The sequence below is a fragment of the Danio rerio genome, chromosome 13, assembly GCF_052040795.2.
Source record: "Danio rerio strain M-AB ecotype USA chromosome 13, GRCz13ab, whole genome shotgun sequence".
Classification (NCBI taxonomy): Eukaryota; Metazoa; Chordata; class Actinopteri; order Cypriniformes; family Danionidae; genus Danio; species Danio rerio.
Window position 1 is genome coordinate 44,877,501 of NC_141033.1, and position 22,496 is coordinate 44,899,996.

The 22,496-nt window shown below is 33.7% G+C and overlaps 1 protein-coding gene across 3 annotated transcripts in view; it reads right to left on the bottom strand.

The window, feature by feature from the left end:
• The window catches only part of kmo (kynurenine 3-monooxygenase), a 177,739-nt gene that overhangs the window by 4,155 nt on the left and 151,088 nt on the right, over nt 1-22,496 (bottom strand). Inside the window, exons 1-12 of one of the 3 annotated variants that reach the window (XM_087277642.1) lie at nt 19,306-21,621; nt 18,016-18,807; nt 16,040-16,088; nt 12,831-12,918; nt 10,580-10,745; nt 10,412-10,483; nt 7,879-8,000; nt 4,407-4,554; nt 3,026-3,083; nt 2,561-2,643; nt 648-749; nt 469-528 (exon numbers count right to left, since the gene is read on the bottom strand). In XM_087277642.1, the coding sequence (XP_087133768.1) occupies nt 469-528; nt 648-749; nt 2,561-2,643; nt 3,026-3,083; nt 4,407-4,554; nt 7,879-8,000; nt 10,412-10,483; nt 10,580-10,745; nt 12,831-12,918; nt 16,040-16,088; nt 18,016-18,084 (1,017 nt within the window). In that variant the 5' untranslated portion in view covers nt 18,085-18,807; nt 19,306-21,621. 3 annotated transcript variants of the gene reach the window in all.

Here is a 22,496-nt window from a genome sequence, read left to right on the forward strand (position 1 = left end):
TGCTGCAAGTATTTTAATGCCTCTAAAAAATAATGGTTGACTCCATTGCATTGCAAAAACAAAAGAAAAAGAAAAAAGCTTGTTTATTTCGGTGCTGGAGAGACATGTTCTTTGCTTCAGCAGGATATTTTGGGAGTTTCTAAAAAAAAACTCCACACAAAGAAACTTATTTTTCCCCATCAGATTGTAATCTGCTATTATCACCAATACATTAATGGATCTTCACTTGAAATAATGTTTTGCAGAACGCTCAGAGCAGAAGAGCTTTATAAAGCTTTCTGTATTAAGCCCAGCATGAGTCCTGATTTCACCTGGCACATTTACTGGACTGACACTGATTCAATTTACTTCATTTCTGTGAAGCTGCTTTGACACAATCTACCTTGTAAAAGTGCTATACAAATGAATGTGAATTAAATTTATCAGCCAAACTGTGCTGTCAAACACTTTAAAACATTTGGTCTTTACCTTATTTTGCCAATGCCAACGGTTCACAGCATCATTGTAGCGTGTTCTGGTGAATGTGACCTAAGAAGCACAAAAACCAAACACAAGAGTTAATCAACCATCTACATTTACATGTAACATTTTATTTCATGTCTACATCTGGTAGAGACTAACAACACACACCAGAAAAAGGCTCTTACCATTGTGTAAAGTGGAACGATAGTCTTTGGCATGAAGAAGTGCAGAAGATTGTCCAGGTATTTTCGAAAGATGAAGTACTTGGAATTGACGTGTGCTCTCATCTAGGACAGAAATCACACATGAGGATGAAGATAACGACAGGATTTAATGGTCAAGCGATGTAGCACATGTGTTTTCATCCAGCCGTCAGTAATGAGGTTGACCTGAGTCGCTGTGGCCTGAATGTCACATCCGATCAGCGAATAGTGTTCAAATTTGGCAGCTTTTTTATACCATAATATAGGTGAGCATGCTGCTTAATGAAGAGGAAAAACAAGGACAGCTCTCATAAACAAGCTTGTTTAACTACAAACTCATGACCTTGATGCTGCTAGTCTAGTCTGAGCTACAGGAATAGTATTACATCTTACATCTATGCATCAGGAACTCTCTTTATCACTCATATCTCATTCATCAAAAATAAATATACTACGTTATTTGAATAAATTCTGAAGGATCACATGACAATAAAGACTGGAGAAATTATGCTGACTTCAGCTTTGAATCACAGAAATAAATGACAATTAAAATATATGTTCACATAGAAAACAACTGCTTTAAACTGAATTTAGTTATATCCTAGATTTAAATATGTATATATATATATATATATATATATATATATATATATATATATATATATATATATATATATATATATATATATATATATATATATTTAAATCTAGGATATAACTAAATTATATAACTATATATAACTATATATATATATTTTATATATATATATATATATATATATATATATATATATATATATATATATATATATATATATATATATATATAACTTTGAGTCTATAGTGACACCTAGATATTAAAATTCACTCATTTCCTTGATTTCCTTTTGGTCAATTTGGATTTTAAATGCATCCAATGCTTTGTTTTTTACTGAAAAACACATTGAAACTGTTTTGAAATTTCTAAAAATTCTTGAGAACCAAATCTTTAAACAAATTTGAAAATGGAAATCAGCATTGCAATCACAGTAATACTTTACATTATTTTTTGCAGTTATGTCATTGTCTTTGTTCCACAAAGTACCTCTCAATGATTAGTTGCTAAAAACATTCATTTCTTAGTGTGAAGAACAATTCCATTATCTAAACAATATTTATCCACTATAAAGAACCTGGAAACTGGAACAGGAAAGCAAATTTTGATGGATGTCAAAAGGGTCAAATATGACTTAATATGACTTTACTAAATGTAACCTATTTAAGCAAAACAGGCTCATTGGGAAAATGTGCCTATAGATACATTTCTGAGAAGCAATGGCTGCATTATGTGTGTAAAACAAATGCTATGGGGCAGTACAGCTAAATGGACGGCTTTTCTGGCGTGACTGGTGTGTAAACCAGCTAAAACAACACACAAAACACAGAGTAGTGTGATAGTGTGGTAGAAGCATGTGGCCGCGATGGCTTTTCTCTTCTTGATTTCTTTTGAAAACACTATCGGTTGGGTTTAGGGAAGGGGGCAGGTGGATCAGTTGATATCAAGTTGATAAATGCATGACAAGCCTAACAAACTCTCTCACAGATACGTGACTGAAGGACACCAGAAACGTACACATCGGTCTCTGGTGGATTTATGAGAAATGAGCAAACGTGCCCAAGTAATGTATTTGAGTTTGTCAAAAATGAACACGGCGCCCTCTAGTGGATTTGTGACAACAAAAGCTGCTAGAAAACATGTTCCAGGGTACATATTCCTTGGTTCTCAAAAATATAGCCCTGGGCACATATTTCCAATGAGCCTGGGTGCATTTAACAATTCCTCTTCATGGAGCCACTGATGCCAATATTTATTTTTTAGAGTGTGTTAAGTGTTTAGATGCAGTGCTTTGGCTGACCTCGATATAGTTGTACATGGCCAGGTCAGCGATGGCGTGATCATCAGGAACACGGACTCTGGTGTATTCCTGAAGCACAGCCGCTGCACACAGAGCAGATCAACATAGTTCATGCATTTCTCTAACCATTTATTCAAGTTTTTTATTTTTATAGCGCTTTTCACAATAATTATCTATGTGTATGTGTTTTATAATTGATCTGAACACTTCATAATTACTGTTTCATCGATGTCTGTGTGTGTTTTACATCTTAAAATTACATCTGTAATTTGAGACCAATTTATTGGTTTCAGTTCTGTCTAAGTGTTTACTTATCTGTAATGATCTGAACTATTTAAAACATCATGTATACATAAGTAAAACAATTAATATATTAATTTAGCTTTAGGTAATGAACAAATTTTCTATGGATTTGTTTCATTTCAAAATTCATGTTAAGATTACTAGAAGATTGTTCTTTCTTACCAAGGTTTTCATTGAACTGGTCCATTATCTCATCAAAAACTAAACAATCCTCAAAGCCCTGTGAATAAAAGTAAAAATAAATTAGTTTTCTGTAAAACTTGAACAAGTCAGTTCACATTTATTTAGTTATAATATCTTGTCTTCTATGTAAAAAGAAATGTCAGTGTATCTTTCAATTTACCGTAATTATCTAAAACTAAAAACATAAAAAATAAATGTTACCTATGATCATGCCATACTAAAAAAGTTATCCTTTGTTCTTGGAAAAAAATGTTAGGCCAATTTTTTCTGATTGGCTTCTCGGACTCACCTCCACTTTACATTTGAAAAGAATAAGATATACCACCTCTGGGAACTCTGCGAAATTTGAAAAAAAATGTGGGATCCAGTCTTTATTTTTCTGCAACAGCATAAAGACTAAGAGTGTTGTTTAATTTCTGAAGATTTGTAAGTTTTTTTTCTTTTTCTTGACATCCATTGCTGTGTCTTTTTGTAGGTCAAATATGTTTTGTATGTCGCCACTTTCTCTTGTTTCTTGTTTTATTTTACATTTTGTATAGATTATTTTCTCATGATGGGTTTGTCTGTCTGTTCTTTGTTTTTCTGTCTGCAAAAATTATAATAAAAAAATAAAAATAAATAAATAAATAAATAAATAAACAAATAAATAAATAAATAAATAAATGTTATATATATTATATTATATTTTCATTCATTTTCTTTTCGGCGTAGTCCCTTTATTAATCTGGGGTCGCCAAAGCGGAATAAACCGCTAATTATATTATATTATATTTTATTATAACAAAAACTTTAAAAAATAAATTAAATTATTACAATGAAACATATTATTTTAAAATAAAAATTTTCTCAAACAACAACAAATTAACAATTAATATTATACAATTTAGTTAGTTGCTAAAGTAACAGCATTTATTATATTATATTTTATTATAACAAAAACTTTAAAAATAAATTAAATTATTACAATGAAACATATTATTTTAAAATAAACATTTTCATAAAACAACAAATAAATTAACAATTAATATTATACAATTTAGTCAGTTGCTAAAGTAACAACATTTATTATATTATATTTTATTATAGCGAAAACTTAAATAATAAATTAAATAAATCATTTCAATTAAACATACTATTTTTATTTACATAAAAAATAAAAACCTTCTCAAACAACCAATTAACTTTAATTGTCATCTTGACTAAACAAAAGGCCCAGATAATACAGAGCTATTCTTTATACTGCTGAATGCATTTCAGCTGTAAACTGCACTGTTCAGATTATGTTTACATTATTGAGAGCAATAACGGCTAAAAAAAAACCCAGTTTGATCAGAAATAACATCTTTCCACCTCCACTTACTGCATTCATGCCTTGCCCATAGAAAGGCACGACAGCGTGGGCCGCGTCTCCCATCAGCACACACTTCTCAAACAGATGATACGGGCAGCACTTGACGGAGACCATGGCCTGAGCCGGCAGACGGAAGAAATCCTGCTTCAGAGCCTCGCTGATAAAGCACATAAAAACACACACACATGAACACGATAGAGCTGCAACACAAAGATCAACATTCAAACACCCACACCATCACAAGTCTAAATGACAACATATTAAAGGGGTGGCCCAGAGTGTATTTTTAAGGCTTGGTTGTGTTTATAAGATGCAAAGCAATGTGTGCTCATGCTTCAGTTGCAAAAAAAATCACATTATTTTTTGTGTGATATAAATAATTTTATAAATAATAATAATAATTATAATAATAATAATATATAAATAATTTATATAATCTTTGATTATATACAGCTACTCTGTTAACATGAAAACAACTGTCATATTTCCTAGTTCCTCTGAAAGGCCTGCTCTTAAGAGGCTCTGATTGGTCAGCTAACATACTGTGCTGTGATTTGTGAATCGGGTCCATATCATAGTTCGATACATCTCTTGGGAAAAGAAAGATGTAGTAACAAGTGTTTCCCAAAGCCCATAGTTTCTCTGTCACAGATCTATCGTTTGAACCTCGGTAGTTATAACGTAAAACGCCCATAATGATGCTCTAAACGGGGTGATGTGACAACTTCTTTAAAGAAGAACCCCATGATTTCTGTGTGCAAACAAATAAAAAATTTTTACACACACATTACCTCACTAGCCTGGATGTTTTTTTTTTTATAGTCCCCAAATTTGTTCACTGTAGGCTTTGCTAAGCTAACTCTGTAAAAGCCAATGTCTACCTTTGCATTGAACTTTGAGCGTTTTACATTCAGAGATGTTGTTTATCATCACAACTACATTACACACCAACTAAAGTTTAAAATATGATATCCCCTTTAATTAAAGTACTTTAACATGGTTCAAAAACTCAAAAGAAACTTGAAATTAATTAATTTGAGTTACAAAATTGTCTTTTCATGTGGATAGATTGTGACAAATACAAACTTATTGTGACAAACACATTTGTCACTTAATTGTCGTGACCGTGTTTGTCCACCAGATGCCACTGTAGTTCCCCAGCAACTCCCAGTGAACTACAGTGGCTTAAGAACTACATTTCCATACATTCTTCCGCGCACACACCCGGTCTTTCATATACACTGATTTGCAACCACAGCTGTCTCTGTTCACCGTTGATTACCTGGACTATTTATTCTGTCATTCATCCTCTGTTCGTATGTTGTTCCCGATCTTGCTCTTGTATCTTGTCTTAGTTGTTATAATTTAGTTCTAGTTTTATCTGTTTGAGTTCCTCGTTTGTTTATTTTGTTACTTTGATTTTTTTGGATTTTGTCACTGTCGCTGCACTACTTCACATTAAAAATCTGCACTTGGATCCTACACCCTGTTTTGGTTCCTGTTTACAATCCCTTAACGTGATACTTAATAATTCATTACAACATTTAAAAATATGGTAAAAATATATATATATATTTCCCTAATATTTCATGACCTGGACAAAAAAAAAAGTCTCAAACTCGAATTGTCTTTTAAAATGGCTTTTAAAATTCCATGACAATGCAGAAATTCCTGGACCCGTGAGAACCCTGCCAGTCCTTCCCAGCCAGGACTTGATCCAGGAACACAAATACATAAATTGTTGTTATTTTAAGCTGTCTATTCAAAATGGGAGAATCATAACCTGTATTTTAATAACAAAAATAATAATAATAATAATAATAATAAAATGTAATTGTTCTATATATTTTGTTGGTAAGTCCAAAGACATGCGGTACAGGTGAATTGAGTAGGCTAAATTGTCCGTAGTATATGTGTGTGAATGAATGTGTGAGGATGTTTCCTAGTGATGGGTTGCAGCTGGAAGGGCATAAGCTGGATAAGTTGGCGATTCATTCCGCTGTGGCACCCCCAGATTTATAAAGGGACTAACCCGAAAAGAAAATAAATGAATGAATGAATTTTATTATTGAAAATGTGATTCTCTCTACAGCATGAGCACAGCATCACCATATACAGACACAACAATGTTTACTCTGAGCCACAATGACTCACTGCATCATTATGGTAATTATGCTATTTTATGTAGGACAGTCTCATCCGAACCTGCTTTTCATTCAGATAAACACATTTTGAGCATTGCAGTATATGGTCACTTTTTAAATTATTATTCAACATATTTTAAACGAAAGCTGAAAATTAACAATTTATTCAAGGTTATGGTTCAACCAGAAAGATAATAAGGCCATTTACTCTGGAAGGGCTGGTCTGCGAAGGACTAGTCGGAGTATTTTAGAAACTGCTAAACTACTGGGATTTTCGCGCACAACCATCTCTAGAGTTTACAGAGAATGTCTGATAAGGAGAGAAAATATCCAGTGAGTGACAGTACTGTGGGCGCAAATGCCTTGTTGATGCCAGAGGTCAGACGAGAATGACCAGACTGGTTCCAGCTGATAGAAAGACAACAGTAAGTCAAATAACCACTCGTTACAACCGAGTTATGAAGAAGAGCAGCTCTGGACAATAGAAGATTGGAAAAACGTTGCCTGGTCTCAATTTCTGCTGCAACATTCGGATTGTAGGGTCAGAATTTGGTGTCAACAACATGAAAGCATGGATCCATCCCGCCTTGTATCAATGCTTCAGGCTGTTGGTGGTGGTATAATGGTGTGGGGGATATTTCTTGGCACATTTTGGGCCCATTAGTACCCATTGAGCATGGTGTCAAAGCCACAGCCTGCCTGAGTATTGTTGCTGGCCATGTCTATCCCTTATAAACCACAGTGTAACCATCTTCTGATGGCTACTTCCAGCAGGATAACGCACCATGTCATAAAGCACAAATCATCTCACACTGGTTTCTTGAACATGACAATGAGTTCACTGTACTCAAATGGCCTCCACAGTTAAGATCTCAATCCAATAGAGCACATTTGGGATGTGATGGAACGGGAGATTTGCATCATGGATGTGCAGCCGACAAATTTGCAGCAACTGTGTTTGGCTATCATGTCAATATGGACCAAAATCTCTGAGGAATTTTTTCAGTACCTTGTTGAGTCTATGCCATGGAGGATTAAGACAAAAAAAGGGCAAAAAAAGTGTACCTAATAAAGTGGCCAGTGAATGTATATACAGTATAGGCCAAAATTATTCATACACCTGTATTCATACAGTCTTAATCATTTAAAATGCTAAATCATTTTAAGTAGCAAAGGTAAATCATAATCAAAGTGAATGCAGAGGTTTATAATCTGGCTGCTGAATCTCTCATCCCCTGCAGAACTCGCATTAAACCTGTGACTGCGATTTCACAGCTCACTTCAATCAGACCTGTGAAAAGCATAAAGCAATGAGAGACTGACAGAGCTGAACTCACACTCCTATCAGAGGCACAGAGTCAGGGAAGTATTTGTGGAAGAAGCGGAGGAGCTCGTCGCCGGTGCGGATCTTCTCGAAGTCTTCAAAGGGCATGAAGAGGGTGCATGTGAACGTCCTGTCCTTAAAAACAAAGCCAAAGAAGAAAGTCATATTTAATATATGGATAAGACACCATGAGAAAAGTCTTCAAACTGTAACTTTAATTTATAAATTTTATTTTATTAGATTAATTAGAGTTTTGTATGTAAAAACACTTGTGATTGTTCAGGCTTAGTCCCTTTATTCATCAGGGGTTGCCACAGCGGAATGAACCGCCAACTTATCCAGCCTATGTTTTGCACAGCGGATGCCCTTCCAGCTGCAACCCAGTACTGGGAAAAACCCATACACACACACACACACACACACACACACACACACACACACAAGCACTCATACACAACGGACAATTTAGTTTGTTCAATTCACCTAAACCACATGTGTTTGGACTCTGGGGGAATCCGGAGCACCCAAAGGAAACCTACACCAACACGGGGAGAACATGCACAGTCCACACAGAAACGCCAACTAACCCAGCCGGGACTTGAACCAGTAACCTTCTTGTTGTGAGTCGACAGCCACTGAGCAGCCGAGTCATCCTCATTAGAATTTTAAAAATATTAATTGTTATAATAATAATAATAATAACAATAATAATAATAATAATAATAACAATTCAAATAAATGGCATAATTGCGTAATACTTTATATCTAAAAAAATAAATAAATAAATAAATAACAAATACTACAACACAAGTTAATATTTTACATTATTACAATGGATAATATTAAAAACAGCTAGAACATGTCAGAAAAGTTACAAATAATAAAATAATCTCTGGAATACCACACAATAGCAATAATAATAATAATAATAATAATAATGATGATGATGATGATGATGATGATGATGATGATGATGATAATAATAATAATAATAATAATAAATATAAAATTAATAATGATAATAATAATAATAATAATAATAATAAATATAACATTAATAATAAAAATAATAAATATATCATTAATAATAATAATAATAATAAATATAACATTAATAATAAATATAATAATACATATGATTTGAATAACAATAATAATATTAAGTGTAATATTATTAAAAATTATAATTTATATAATAATAATTACTAATGAATTACTACTACTAATAATAAAATAGCAGCAATAATAATACTAATGATAATAATAAATATAATAACAATAATAATAATAATAATAAAATAGCAGTAATAATAATAATAATACATATAATAATATAATATAATATAATATAATATAATATAATATAATATAATATAATATAATATAATATAATATAATATAATATAATATAATAATGATCATATATAATAATAATAATAATAATATACTATTAATAAATATTATGAATAATAATAACAATAATATTAATAATAATAATAACAATAATATTAATATTAATAAATATTATGAATAATAATAATTATTATTATAATAGTAATAGTAATAGTAATAATAATCATTATATAATCATTAAGGGCGCAGTGCATAGCACGATTGTCTCACAACAAGAAGGTCGCTGGTTTGAGCCACGACTGGGTCAGTTGGCATTTCTATGTGGAGTTTGCATGTTCTCCACGTAGGTTTCCTTCAGGTGCTCCAGTTTTCCCCACAAGTTTAGAGACATGTGGTATAGGTGAATTGGGTAGGCTGAAATTGTCTATAATGTATGCGTGGAAATGAAAGTGTATGGATGTTTCCCAGTGATGGGTTGCGGCTGCAAGGGCATCTGCTGTGTGAAATATAATAATAATAATAAAATACCAGCAATAATAATAGTATGTCATAAGTTAATAATACTTCATATAATAATAAGTATAAAATTGAAACAAAAATTACAAATTAGTTAATATTTTATTGTAAGTGGGAAATTAGAAAAAGAAAGAAAAGTTCAAAAATAATAAAAACAAAATAATTCTAATAATGTTTATAAAATAAATGTATATCTCACAAAACAAATAATCACAGAATACAAAACAATATATGCATAACTATAAAACATACAATGTATAACATAAAATGAAATAAACAATTAAACAATATATAACATAAAATGAAAATAAATATGAATTTATAATGATAGATATATAATATAATGTGTTATCATTATGATAATGAAAGTATTTTTATTTTATATTGTAATCTTTTACACTACAAAACTAAATCAAAAACAAATGGATGATTACAAACACTTAAGATAAAGCTATAAAACAAAACATTAAATAATTAAAAGAAATATAGTAGTATAATTTAAGTATATAATATAATATAAGTATACTATGAGTAACTATAATAACAATTAACATAATAATAACAAAGACAAATACATATATAATCACAAACACTTTTAAAACACTAAAGGCAAAAAAACTGTATAATAGAGTAAGAAACAAATGAATATATGATAAATAATTATTAAATAACCTCACCAAGTTGGGCAGGGCAATCATCATGAAAGTGTTCCTGGGCCAAATGTGCAAATAATTGGGCTCCATTGCAAACTTAGAGGACAGAGAGAGAGAGAGATTAAAGATGTGAACAGAAAAACCAGAACAGGTGTAAGAAGACAGTCAGAAAAGCATTGCTGTGACTCTCACATCTCCATCTTTCGGAGGCATGGTGAGCTCCATATACCCATGGGGAATGTACGTCTGGCTGTAATTGAAGCGACTTTGCCGAAGGAACTGTTTCCTGACAGCTGAAAAAGCTCCATCACAGCCTACGATCAGATCAGCCTGCGTCTCCGTCTTCTGGCCATCGGATCTGTTAGGAGACACAATCTCGTTTGGATCTCCACTGACATATAATCTAATTCACACTGAATGTCACACACTGACTGAACCTGCATTTACAAACTCTTAAAGGTGCAGTTCACATAATTAAATAGGAAGATTCTATTGATCTTATCATTCAAAATGTTTTATTCTCATTCAAATGTAATTTTTTTTTCTTATTATTATATAAAGTATTATTAAATTATGATATATTATTAATATTATATGTATTATTATTATTATATGTATTATATGTATTATTATTATTATTATTGCAGCTATTCTATTAATATTATTTATTTTTGTATTTTTATGCTTATTATTATATAACGCATTATTCAATTGACATTAATATTAATATTGCTGCTATTTTATTATTTTTATTTTGTTTCATTTTTATTTTTATGAAGTATTATTAAATTATGACATATTATTATTATTGCTGTTATTTTATTACTGTTATTATTAATTTTGTTTAATTTAAATGCTTATTTTTATATGAAGTATTATTAAATTATGATATTTTTATTTTAATAATTGCAGCTATTTTATTATTATCATTATTGCTATTATTATTATTATTATTATTAATTGCTGGTAATTTTTATGCTTATAATTATATGAAGAATTATTTAATTACGACATACTATTTTTATTATTATTATTATTGCTGCAGTTTTATTATTATTATTATTATTAATATTATAATTTTTATAACGTATTATTGAATTCTTGAATTATTATTAGTATTGCTGCTATTTTATCATTAATATTTTTGTTTAATTTTTACGATTATTAATATATTAGGTATTATTAAATTATGACTATTATTTTTTATTATTATCATTGCTACTATTTGATTATTATTATTTATTATTATTTTGTTTACTTTTTATGCTTATTATTACATAAAATATTAAAAGTTAAATTATGACACATTCATTTTATTGTTGCTGCTATTTTATTATTCATACATTCATTTTCTTCTGGGCTTAGACCCTTTATAAATCTGGGGTCGCCACAGCGGAATGAACCGCTAACTTATCCAACATTTGTTTTACGCAGCGAATGCCCTTCCAGCTGCAACCCATCACTGAGATACACTCTCACTCACACACATGCACTGCAGACAATTTAGCCTACCCAATGCACCTGTACCTCATGTCTTTGGACTTGTGAGGGAAACCGGAGCCCAAAGGAAACCCATGCCAACACGGGGAGGACATGCAAACACGCAAATTATTATTATTACTAGTTTTTGTTGAATTTTATGCGTATTAATATATAAATCATAATTAAATTATGACACATTTTTATTGTTGCTGTTTTATTATTAATATTAATAATTTGATTAATTGTCGAGATCTGCATGAAAACTTAATAAAAAATAATTATTTTGTGTTAACAAAAGAAAATGATTTTGGAATATAGATCTGACTGGGTGGAGCTAAATATTTCTAATGCTAATGCAACTCTTTGATTGGTGGAATAGTGTTAGCATCATGGGTAATATAGTTTTTATGCACAAATTAATCAATGGGGGGGATTGTAGAATGCGGAGAAAAAAAATTGAAAATGGAAGGAGCTAAAGATATCTAATCCTAATGCAACTCTAATTGGTGGAATTGTGTAAGCATCCTGGGTAATGTAGTTCTACTGCAAAATATAATATAAAGAAAATTAAATGTATTTTAAAACATAAAGCTTTGTGGCAGAGGGCGGAGCTAAAGATATATATAATACTAATGAAACTCTCTGATTGGTGGAATGTCAGCATCATGGTTATGTAGTTTCTCTACATACATTAATCCATAGAAAAGTAAAATGATTTTGGAGCTTCATGGAAGTGAATAAAGCCAAACATCTCTAATTTATTTACACAACTATAAAGGTAAACTAGTCAATAACGATTTCAATAGGTAACTATGGTAAATAATAACAGATTTGAATTGAAAGCTTTCTTTTTTTGGATAACCTTTTCAGGTATAAACAAATATATGTTCTAACACTTGGTATTATCATGCACAAAATTGTAACCAAAAAAACATAAAATGATAAAGACATCACTGTTTACCCAATAAAGGTCATTGTTCCTGTTTTTGGACTCCAGTCGTGCAGCTTGTGATTAAAGTTCAGTCTAGTGTTTGGATATGCTTCTGCCGCTGCAAGAAATCATTTCAATAAAGCATGTTTATCCAGCAAATATAAGTGAAGAACAATCACAGTTTGACCACATCCTACTTATTAACTTCCTACATATATACGTATATATTTACTTAAAGGGATAGTTCACCCAAAATATATATTTACTCTCTTTTTACTCACCCTCAACTGGTTCCAAACCTTAATGAGTTTTTTTTTTTTTCTGTTGAACACAAAAGAAGATATTTTTAAAAACCAGTAGCCACTGAAACTGACAATGAAAATTTAATGGCTACCGCTTCATTCATTTTCTTGTCGGCTTAGTCCCTTTGTCAATCCAGGGTCGCCACAGTGGAATGAACCACCAACTTATCCAGCAAGTTTTTACGCAATGGATGCCCTTCCAGCCGCAACCCAGCTCTGAGAAACATCCACACATACACTACAGACAATTTAGCCTACCCAATTCACCTGTACCACATGTCTTTGGACTGTGAGGGAAACCGGAAACCCAGAGGAAACCCACGCAAAGGCAGGGAGAACATGCAAACTCCACACACATCTGAGCCGAGGTTCGAACCAGCGACCCAGCGACCTTCTTGCTGTGAGGCGACAGCACTACCTACTGCGCCACTGCCTCGCCCGCTTTCCAACATACTTCTAAATATCTTCTTTTGTGTTTAACATAAGAACGAAACTCAAAGAAAAGTTTTTGAAGAAGTATAGAATGATACAAAATATGATAAAACATATTTTTTTTATTTTTGGGTGAACCACTAAAGGAGATCTATGATGCAAAAATCACTTTTATAATGTGTTTAAACCCAGTTGTGTCGCAACATGCATGAATGCAGCAGTCTCTAATGGTAAAAATGTATTTAATTCTATTTTTTATCATCCTACTTTATAAAACAGTCTGTAGAAATACTTTGATTGACACTCTCTATTTGTACGTGTCATCAAAGGGGGAAAGCCCTGTCTATTCAGAATCAGAATGGGGAGGTGACTTTGAACGTGTCATTGTTGTTGGTGCCAGACAGGCTGGTCTGAGTATTTAAGAAACTGCTAATCTACTGGAATTTTCATGCAAAACCATCTCTAGGGTTTACAGAGAATGGTCCGAAAAAGAGAAAATATCCAGTGAGCGGCAGTTCTGTGAGTGCAAATGCCTTGTTGATGCCAGAGGTCAGAGGAGAATGGCCAGACTGGTTCCAGCTGATAGAACGGCAACAGTACCTCAATTAACCACTCGTTACAACCGAGGTCTGCAGAAGAGCATCTCTGAACACACAATACGTCCAACCTTGAGGCAGATGGGCAACAGCAGCAGAAGACCACACCGGGTGACACTCCTGTCAGCTAAGAACAGGAAACTGAGGCTACAATTCCCACAGGCTCACCAAAACTGGACAATAGAAGATTGGAGAAACGTTGCCTGGTCTGATGATTTTTGATTTCTGCTGCGACATTAAGATGGAAGGGGCCAGAATTTGGCGTCAACGACATGAAAGCATATATCCATTCTGCCTTTTATCAACGGTTCAGGCTGTTGGTGATGCTGTAATGGTGTGGGGAATATTCTCGCACCTTTGGTATGTGGTGGAACAGGAGTTCGTATCATGGATGTGCAGCCGACAAATCTGTAGCAACTGCGTGATGCTATCATGTCAATATGAAGCAAAATCTCTGAGGAATATTTCCAATGTCTTGTTGAATCTATGCCATAGGGGATTAAGGCAGTTCGGTATTATGCTGTTCCTTTTCGCGCTTACCAGCTGACTGCTTACCTCCGTATAGACGGCTTTCCCGCTGTTACTAGTTTGTCTGGTAGTTTGACACGTACAATGGCGGACTTAACAGCGACGACGGGGTTCGAGTCTGATGAAGAACAGTTCCAGAAAGCAGGACAGACAAAAACAAAAGGTAAAAAATAAAATAAACAAGTAAATAACAGGGTGAGAATGTGGTCAAATCGGAAAACGTGGGGGCTTTTCTTTTTTTGGATTGCTTTTTTAAACACTATAGTTGGGTTTAAGGAAGGGGGTGGGCGGGTTAATCCGTGCTTTTTAAAACACTATTGGTTGGGTTTAGGGAAGGGGGAGGGTGGGAAGATTGGTCGGTTGGTCGTCAGTAAATGAGTCGACAGCGGCCTCTGGTGGATTTACGTGAGAACAGCAGGCGCGAATGGCACTCAAGAGAGAAATCTGAGATCTGAAAATGCATAAATAGCAGCCTCTGGTGGACTCACAGAAAAAAAAACTGCAAAACAACCAACCCAGGCTCATTGTGGAAACGTAGTCCCGCGGATGTTTCTGGAGACTGTGGAATACGTCCCGGCGGGTACGTACGGCAGCAGATTTTGTTTTAGCGAATCCGCGAGAGGCTGCTGTTGTGCATTTTTTTGCGTCTCAGACGCCTCTCGCGAGTGCGGTTCGCGCCCGCGCTGTTCTCGCGTGAACCCACCAGAGGCCGCTGTCCGACTGACCGGATGATTGACTGCGCGACCTGCCAATCGGCCGACCCGCCCTCCTCCTTCCCTGAACCCAACCAATTTTACCGATCGACCAGCTCACCCGCTCGCTTCCCTAAACCTGAGCAACAGTTTACAAAAAGCCGTCCAAAAAAATTAAGCCCTGATTTTTTTTTTTCTACCGCGTTTTCAGATTTCACCGCGTTCTCACCCTGTCACAAAACTCGTTCACTTAATTTTTGGGATTCTGTTTTCGTCTTACCTGATTGCTGAAACCGGTCTTCCCCGGATTCGAAACCGATCGTCGTGGTTAACTCCTCTCTGCATCTCGAGCCTGCCGACGTACACGGTGAGCTGAGTGGACAAACGGGTTGCAGCGGGGAAGCCCTCCACAAGGAGGTAAGGCAAGCGCAAAAGGGAACAGCGTCACACCGCCCCGCAGCGTTCGCTTGAAAAAAATAAACGCGGCCGTACATACCCCCCGGGATGTATTCCGCTGTCTTAAGAAACGTCCGCGGGACTACGTTTTCAGAATAAGCTTGGGTTGAAAACAACGTAGCTCCTGGGACGTATTTTGCTCTCTACAGAAATGTATATAGGGGTATGTAATCAGAATGAGCCAGGGTTGGGCATTTTGCATGTTTCAGAATGCTTTTTAAGCAAACTATTACCTGTTAGCAGCTCTTTGTTGAGGTTTGCTCTGTCCACGGAGAGGATGTACTGCAAAAGAAAGAACAGCTTGACACTGAACAGACAGGGTGTTTAGAGTCTGTCAGGCAGAAGTTTAATCTCTGTTATGCATGTTCTGGATTATCTGGGATATTTTGAGCTCTAAAACGATGGATTGATGACAGACATAGACTTCATTCACCTGAAAGGAACTTTAATCCACAGCTTAGATGCCGAACTGTTTAAAAGCATCATGACATACATAGCTGCTGCCAGTCTTTTACACTCTGTGTGTGTTTGTGTTTTAAGAGAAGATTACACAGCAGAAGTAATAAGCTAATGATTTCGACGGTCTTCTGTTTCTGTCCATCTGCTGATTTATAATAATCATAATCGCAGGAAGCCTCATGAAGCACAAAATGGGTCAGAGAAACTTCAGCTTTTTCAAATGCACTTACTGTACATGGAAAGCTATGAATATTCATGCATTAATCGCTTATATATTGAATTATAGAGAATGCTTATATAATTCATTCATTTTCTTCTTGGCTTAGTCCCTTTATTAATCTGGGGTCGCCACAGTGTAATGAACCGCCAACTTATCCAGCATATGTTTTACGCAGCGGATGGCCTTTCAGCTGCAACCCATCACTGGGAAACATACACACAGCTTAAAACCCTAAATACGTAAATATATTAAATGTGCAAAATAATATAAATTATTCATCCTTTTACTTTTTTACTTTTTTATTTATTTACTTATTTATATATTGTTCATAAATTTCAATTTCTGTCACAGATTTCATATGCAAATTATTCTAATTAAATACTTTTTACTTTTTTACCTATTTTTTGTTCATACCTTTTAATTCTGATGACCTATGGGCCAAAAATGCAAGTGTAATAATATCCAAAACCATTCAAATCATATGCCCAATAAAACTTATTACATTTAGAAATTGTATTTTTATGGCCTACAAAGCTGTGCACAAATGTAAACATACTAATTTGCAAAATTATTACAATTATATATATATATATATATATATATATATATATATATATATATATATATATATATATATATATATATATATATATATATATATATATATAATATTCAAAACTGTAGTCTGGTGTCCTTACAGAAAAGGTCACAAATGTGCTATTATGCAAAAATATTCAAATTACGCATCCTATTTTTATGTTTATAAAATTAAGCATTCTGATGACCTAAAATGTCCCTAAACATTCAAATTATTCCATTATTGTATTTATATGGCATTGCATTATTGTATTAAATACACAATATTATTGCAACTACATGTTTACGTTTATTAAAATAAGTTGTTTCAGAAAGTTTAATAACATAAAGCAAGCTGCTCAAGCTACATTCAGATTCAGATATTGTCAAACTGTTGATTTTGATGTCATTTTACTCTTTCAATGTGTATTAACATTTATGTATATTTAAAATATTTTTAATGAAACTTTTTACTGTATTATTTTATGGGTGTGTTATGACAGAAAAACTAGTCCTAAGTGCTCATTTTTCATGAAAAGATGGGAAAAGACCATTCCAAAGTCCTAATCGCCACTTTTATGTGAGCAATACGATTGTAATGATTAACAAACTTGTTTTAAGGGGAAGGTTGTATTGACTCTGCTGGGTTCACTGGTCATGATATACCAATGTTATATTTCAGCAAACAGACTCAGTCAGTCAATGTATACCTGATGTAAATGTCCTTATAGCAGGTGAATAACCCTATAACTGTGCAGCTTAACCACTGTCATGTGAATGAGATTGGTTTTAAAGATTTGCTCTAAAGCTGATTTGAAACAATGTGTATTGTGAAGAGTGCTATACTATTTAAATACCTTTGACTTGGCTTTACTGAGTGAAAAACAAGGTAAAATGTAATAGTTTACACTACTGAGTATATGAATGTGCATATCTGCAAATGATTATTGTTACCTGTCCCTTCTTGCCGTAGGGTATTGGGGAACGTTTTCCATTCACATTATGGATCATGCGAGCATGCATTGGAATACCTTTAGAGATGATCTGCAAAAAAAATGTATTAAAACATAGTCATAATGTTGGCCCCAATAGCCTAGTGGTTAAGTGAGCATATAGATATTGACTCCCGGCTAGATTCTGTCCATATTCCATCCATTTTATCCACTCACTTCATCATTTACAGTGCATCCGGAATTCATAGCGCTTCACTTTTCCCACATTTTTTACGTTGAAGCCTTTTTCCAAAAGGAATTCAATTTATTTAGGAATAAGGCTGTAAAATTAAAAAAAAAATGTGAAAACGTGAAGCGCTATGAATACTTTCCGGATGCACTTTAATACAATATATGAGCGTTAATACTGTAAAAAAAAAATGCACCTTTTTATATATAATTTTATATTAAATCCATAAAATATTTTTAATGAAGTCTATTATCCTTCTCCTGTATTTATTTTAAAAAAAGTAAACAGTAATAGTGTAAAACATTATTACAAATGAAAATAACTGTTTCCTATTTTAAGATATTTTTTAAAAAAGTATTCATTTATTTGATGACTTTAATAACTTTTATTTGATAACTCTGCTCTTATCACCTGACTTTTCAGAACTAAAATAATGCTCAAGAAACATGTGTAGTGATTATTATATTATTAAAGACTATTACAAACGATTGTAAAAACGATTATTATTTGTAAAGACAGTGTTGAATACAGAGCTGCTACATTTTTTTCTGAATGAATGAATCCCTGCAGAGAAAGAGACAGAAAGAGAGAGACAGAAAGAGAGAGAGAGAGAGAGAGAGAGAGAGAAGGAGAGAGAGAGGTTAAAATTAAAACAAATGTGGTTAAAGCCTTTATTAAATCCCCAAAATCTAATTTCGAAATGATCTAGAATCTAGATTGACTGTAATGTTGTTCCAAGACCGACAAAAGATGTTGATCCAGGCGGATGTCCTGGATAAATCACATTTTGCTTTTCAAACAAATAGAGCTCACAGCTACGTCCATCAATCTGTTTTGTTGCATGTTTTAGATGGCAAATTCACTAGAGGGCGCTGTCTAAATTTTTGCAAATATGAAATTTGTTACTTAGGGTATGTATCACAAAGCAAACGACTGACCTAAACCCTTCCCTAAACCCAAACAACAGTGTTTTTAAAACCACAAATATAAGAGAAAAGTGCACTGCGACCACATAGTTTTAATTTGATTCTATTTTTTATAATAATAATAATAATAACTTACAATTATACAGCACTTTTCTGGATGCTCAAAGCGTTTTATGCATTTTTTGGGGGAATCTCGTCATCCACCACCAGTGTGCAGCATCCACCTGGATGACGAGATGGCAGCCATTTTGCACCAGACCACACACCACACACCATACCCCAGCTGATCGGTGGTTAGGAGGCCATGATGTACAGAGCAGGGCAAATTTGGCCAGAATGCCTAGGGTAAACCCCTATTTTTTTTCGAAGAACATCCTTAGATTTTTAACGTCCACATAGGGTTAGAACTTCATCCGAAAGGCGGTGCTCACTGAGCAGTATAGAGTTCTCCTCATTACACCAGGGTGTTAGGACCGACACAGACCGCAGGTCTCTTATTGTCTCTTGTGTAACCGTTCTTCACTTGACGCCCTCTGCTGGTATCTTATTGTCTCAAGTATAACCGCTCATGTATAACCGCTCTTTGTATGGTGGGCTCTACACCACCATACAAAGAGATCTACCAAGCAAACTGATGACAACAGAAATGCTGTCCAAATGGAGATAGACAGAAGAGGCGATGGTGTTATTTTATTTGGTGTTTTGCGAAAAAACTACACAAAAAAATAATTATTTATTCATTGATAATTTGTCGCTGTAAATATTATTAGTGTGAAAAGGAACAAAAGTTGCATCATACTGCACTGTACATACGCGGAAATTAAGGTACAAAATCTGTCTCTAAGACGGGATCTTTTCAAAAGGTAGACTTTTGTACCATACAGGTGGACATTAATACCTTTAGGGCAGTGGTCCCCAACCTTTTTATCACATCAATGCTTGACAATTTTACTGTGGCCCGGAGGGGGTAGGGGTGTATGTAGATTGCTAGTCGACCATCAATCATTTTCTCAGAAGATGACATGTCTACAAAACATTGCTGCAACTCTGATACAAGTTTTATTTATGGCGAAAACTAAAAAGCACTGCAGTGTCAAAATATGAAGCTGATCTGTCAGTTCTTATCACATGACTCGCGGTTCGCTTGTGCCATTCTGAAGATGTTTTCAGGGTGCGCTCGGTGTATCATTTCCAATACGACTACACAAGCCATGCGCCTCCATTCACAATAATTAACTTGCTCATGGAAAAGACGTGATTTGTGAGTGCCTGCCGTCAATTGCGATCTTCAGCAGTTGATCTTTTTCTTGCACAGACATGCTGGATTCACCCGATTTGTTGACAAATGGGTTGCTGATCCATACCTTGACAGTTTGTGGATGCTTCAATGGAGACTTTACAAAGACATCTGTTTTCTAACTTAACTATTTTGCTAGCTTGTGGGTTAAATTATGGCGCTCAAGTGATCAAGATGTAACCGAGAGAATACAATCATTCTTCAAAATAAAAGATTTTTCAAAATAACAAATCGTTCAGACTTGGATAATAAATAAAACAGAAATAATTCATGATTTCTTGTGCGGCCCGGAACCAGTTGATTCGGTCCGTGGCCTGGGGGTTGGGGACCACTGCTTTAGGGTGCACTTTTGTACCTTTAAGGTACTTTAAGGTACACATTTGTTCTTTTTAGGTGTTAATATGTACCTTTAAGCACCTGTTAGGAAAGAAATGTACATTTTGAAAAGTTATCGCCCCAGTGACAGATTTTGTAACTTGAAAATCTGTGTGAACAGTGCAGTATAATGCAACTTTATTCCTATAACTGGGAGTGTAGCATTAATTTTACTTAGAAACAGCTGTCAAATATATGTTTAGGTACATTTTTGTGGTTTCAAAATGTAGGTTGAAACACCTAAGCTTGTGTTGCGGCCAGTGTCCTGTTAATTCAGGCTTCAATAACTCATGCAGAGATCCTGATCTGGCATTCCTGACTCACCCAGGCTGAAAAGTCACACAAGTGTGAAATAACCAAATCACAGAGACATTGGATTGGAAATACAGCATAATTATGCACTAAAATTCAAAGTTTAAGCCTGACTGTGCATGGCATGCTCTCTGTAAGTACTCTCTGACCTAGTTTCGCATGGTCACACTTCCTCGCTGTACTTTCTTTACTTCCCTCTGTGGAAAAGTTTGAGACCAGCTCAGCCGTCACAGAATTCATAAGCAATACTACAAGGCAGGTTCTTTATGAATAAGCAATTGCATACTGCAAAAAAGTGAAATAAAACATTGATTGTGATATGTAAAATAATAAACCCAGCTCCAGGGAGATTGTCTCTTTCATAAGTAGATCATAATTTTTTACACTCTCAGAAATAAAGGTACCAGAGATGTCACTGAGGCATTACCTTTCCAAAAAGTACTCTTTTGTTTTGCCTAAAAGCTTAATATTCGGACCTTAAAAATATATATTAGCAGTGTTGGGGAAAAAATAGTTAAGTACTAATTACATTGTTATATTTGTATTAAAATGACTTTTTCAATTGCTTGGTCTGAAAAGTAACTTACAGTAATACTCAATAAGTAGATCTAATTTAATTACTTGACTAAAAAATCCATTATTTTACGTTTTTTTTCCAGCAGCTGGAGTGGCGGAAAAATCATAAAATAAGGGCCGTTCAATTACAGAAATTTACCGTAAAATAACAGAAGGTAAACTTATCGGAAATTTTAATTTAAGGAATTTAAGGCCTGTTACTTTACAGTAAATGTCTTTTATTTTACGATAAATGTCTGTAATTTTAGGTACATTATTTTACGGTAAATGTCTGTGATTTAACATCCGTTATTTTACAGTAAATGTTTGTAATTTAAGGTCCGTTATTTTATGGTAAATGTCTGTAATTAAACGTCCGTTATTTTACAGTAAATGTTTGGAATTTATGGTCTGTTGTTTTATGGGAAATGTCTGTAATTTAACATCTGTAATTTTACGGTAAATGTCTGTAATTTTACATCTGTTATTTTATGGTAAATGTCTGTAATTTAACATTTGTTATTTTATGGTAAACGTAATTTAACGTCTATTATTTTACTGTAAATGTCTGTAATTTAATGTCCGTTATTTTACGGTAAACGTCTGTAATTTTACATCAATTATTTTACTGTAAATGACTTATGGCAAATCTCTGTAATTTAACGTTCGTCATTTTACGGTAAATGTCTGTAATTTAAAGTCTGTTATTTCATGGTAAATCTCTGTAATTTAACGTCTGTTACTTTATGGTAAATCTCTGTATTTTAATATCCGTTACTTTATGGTAA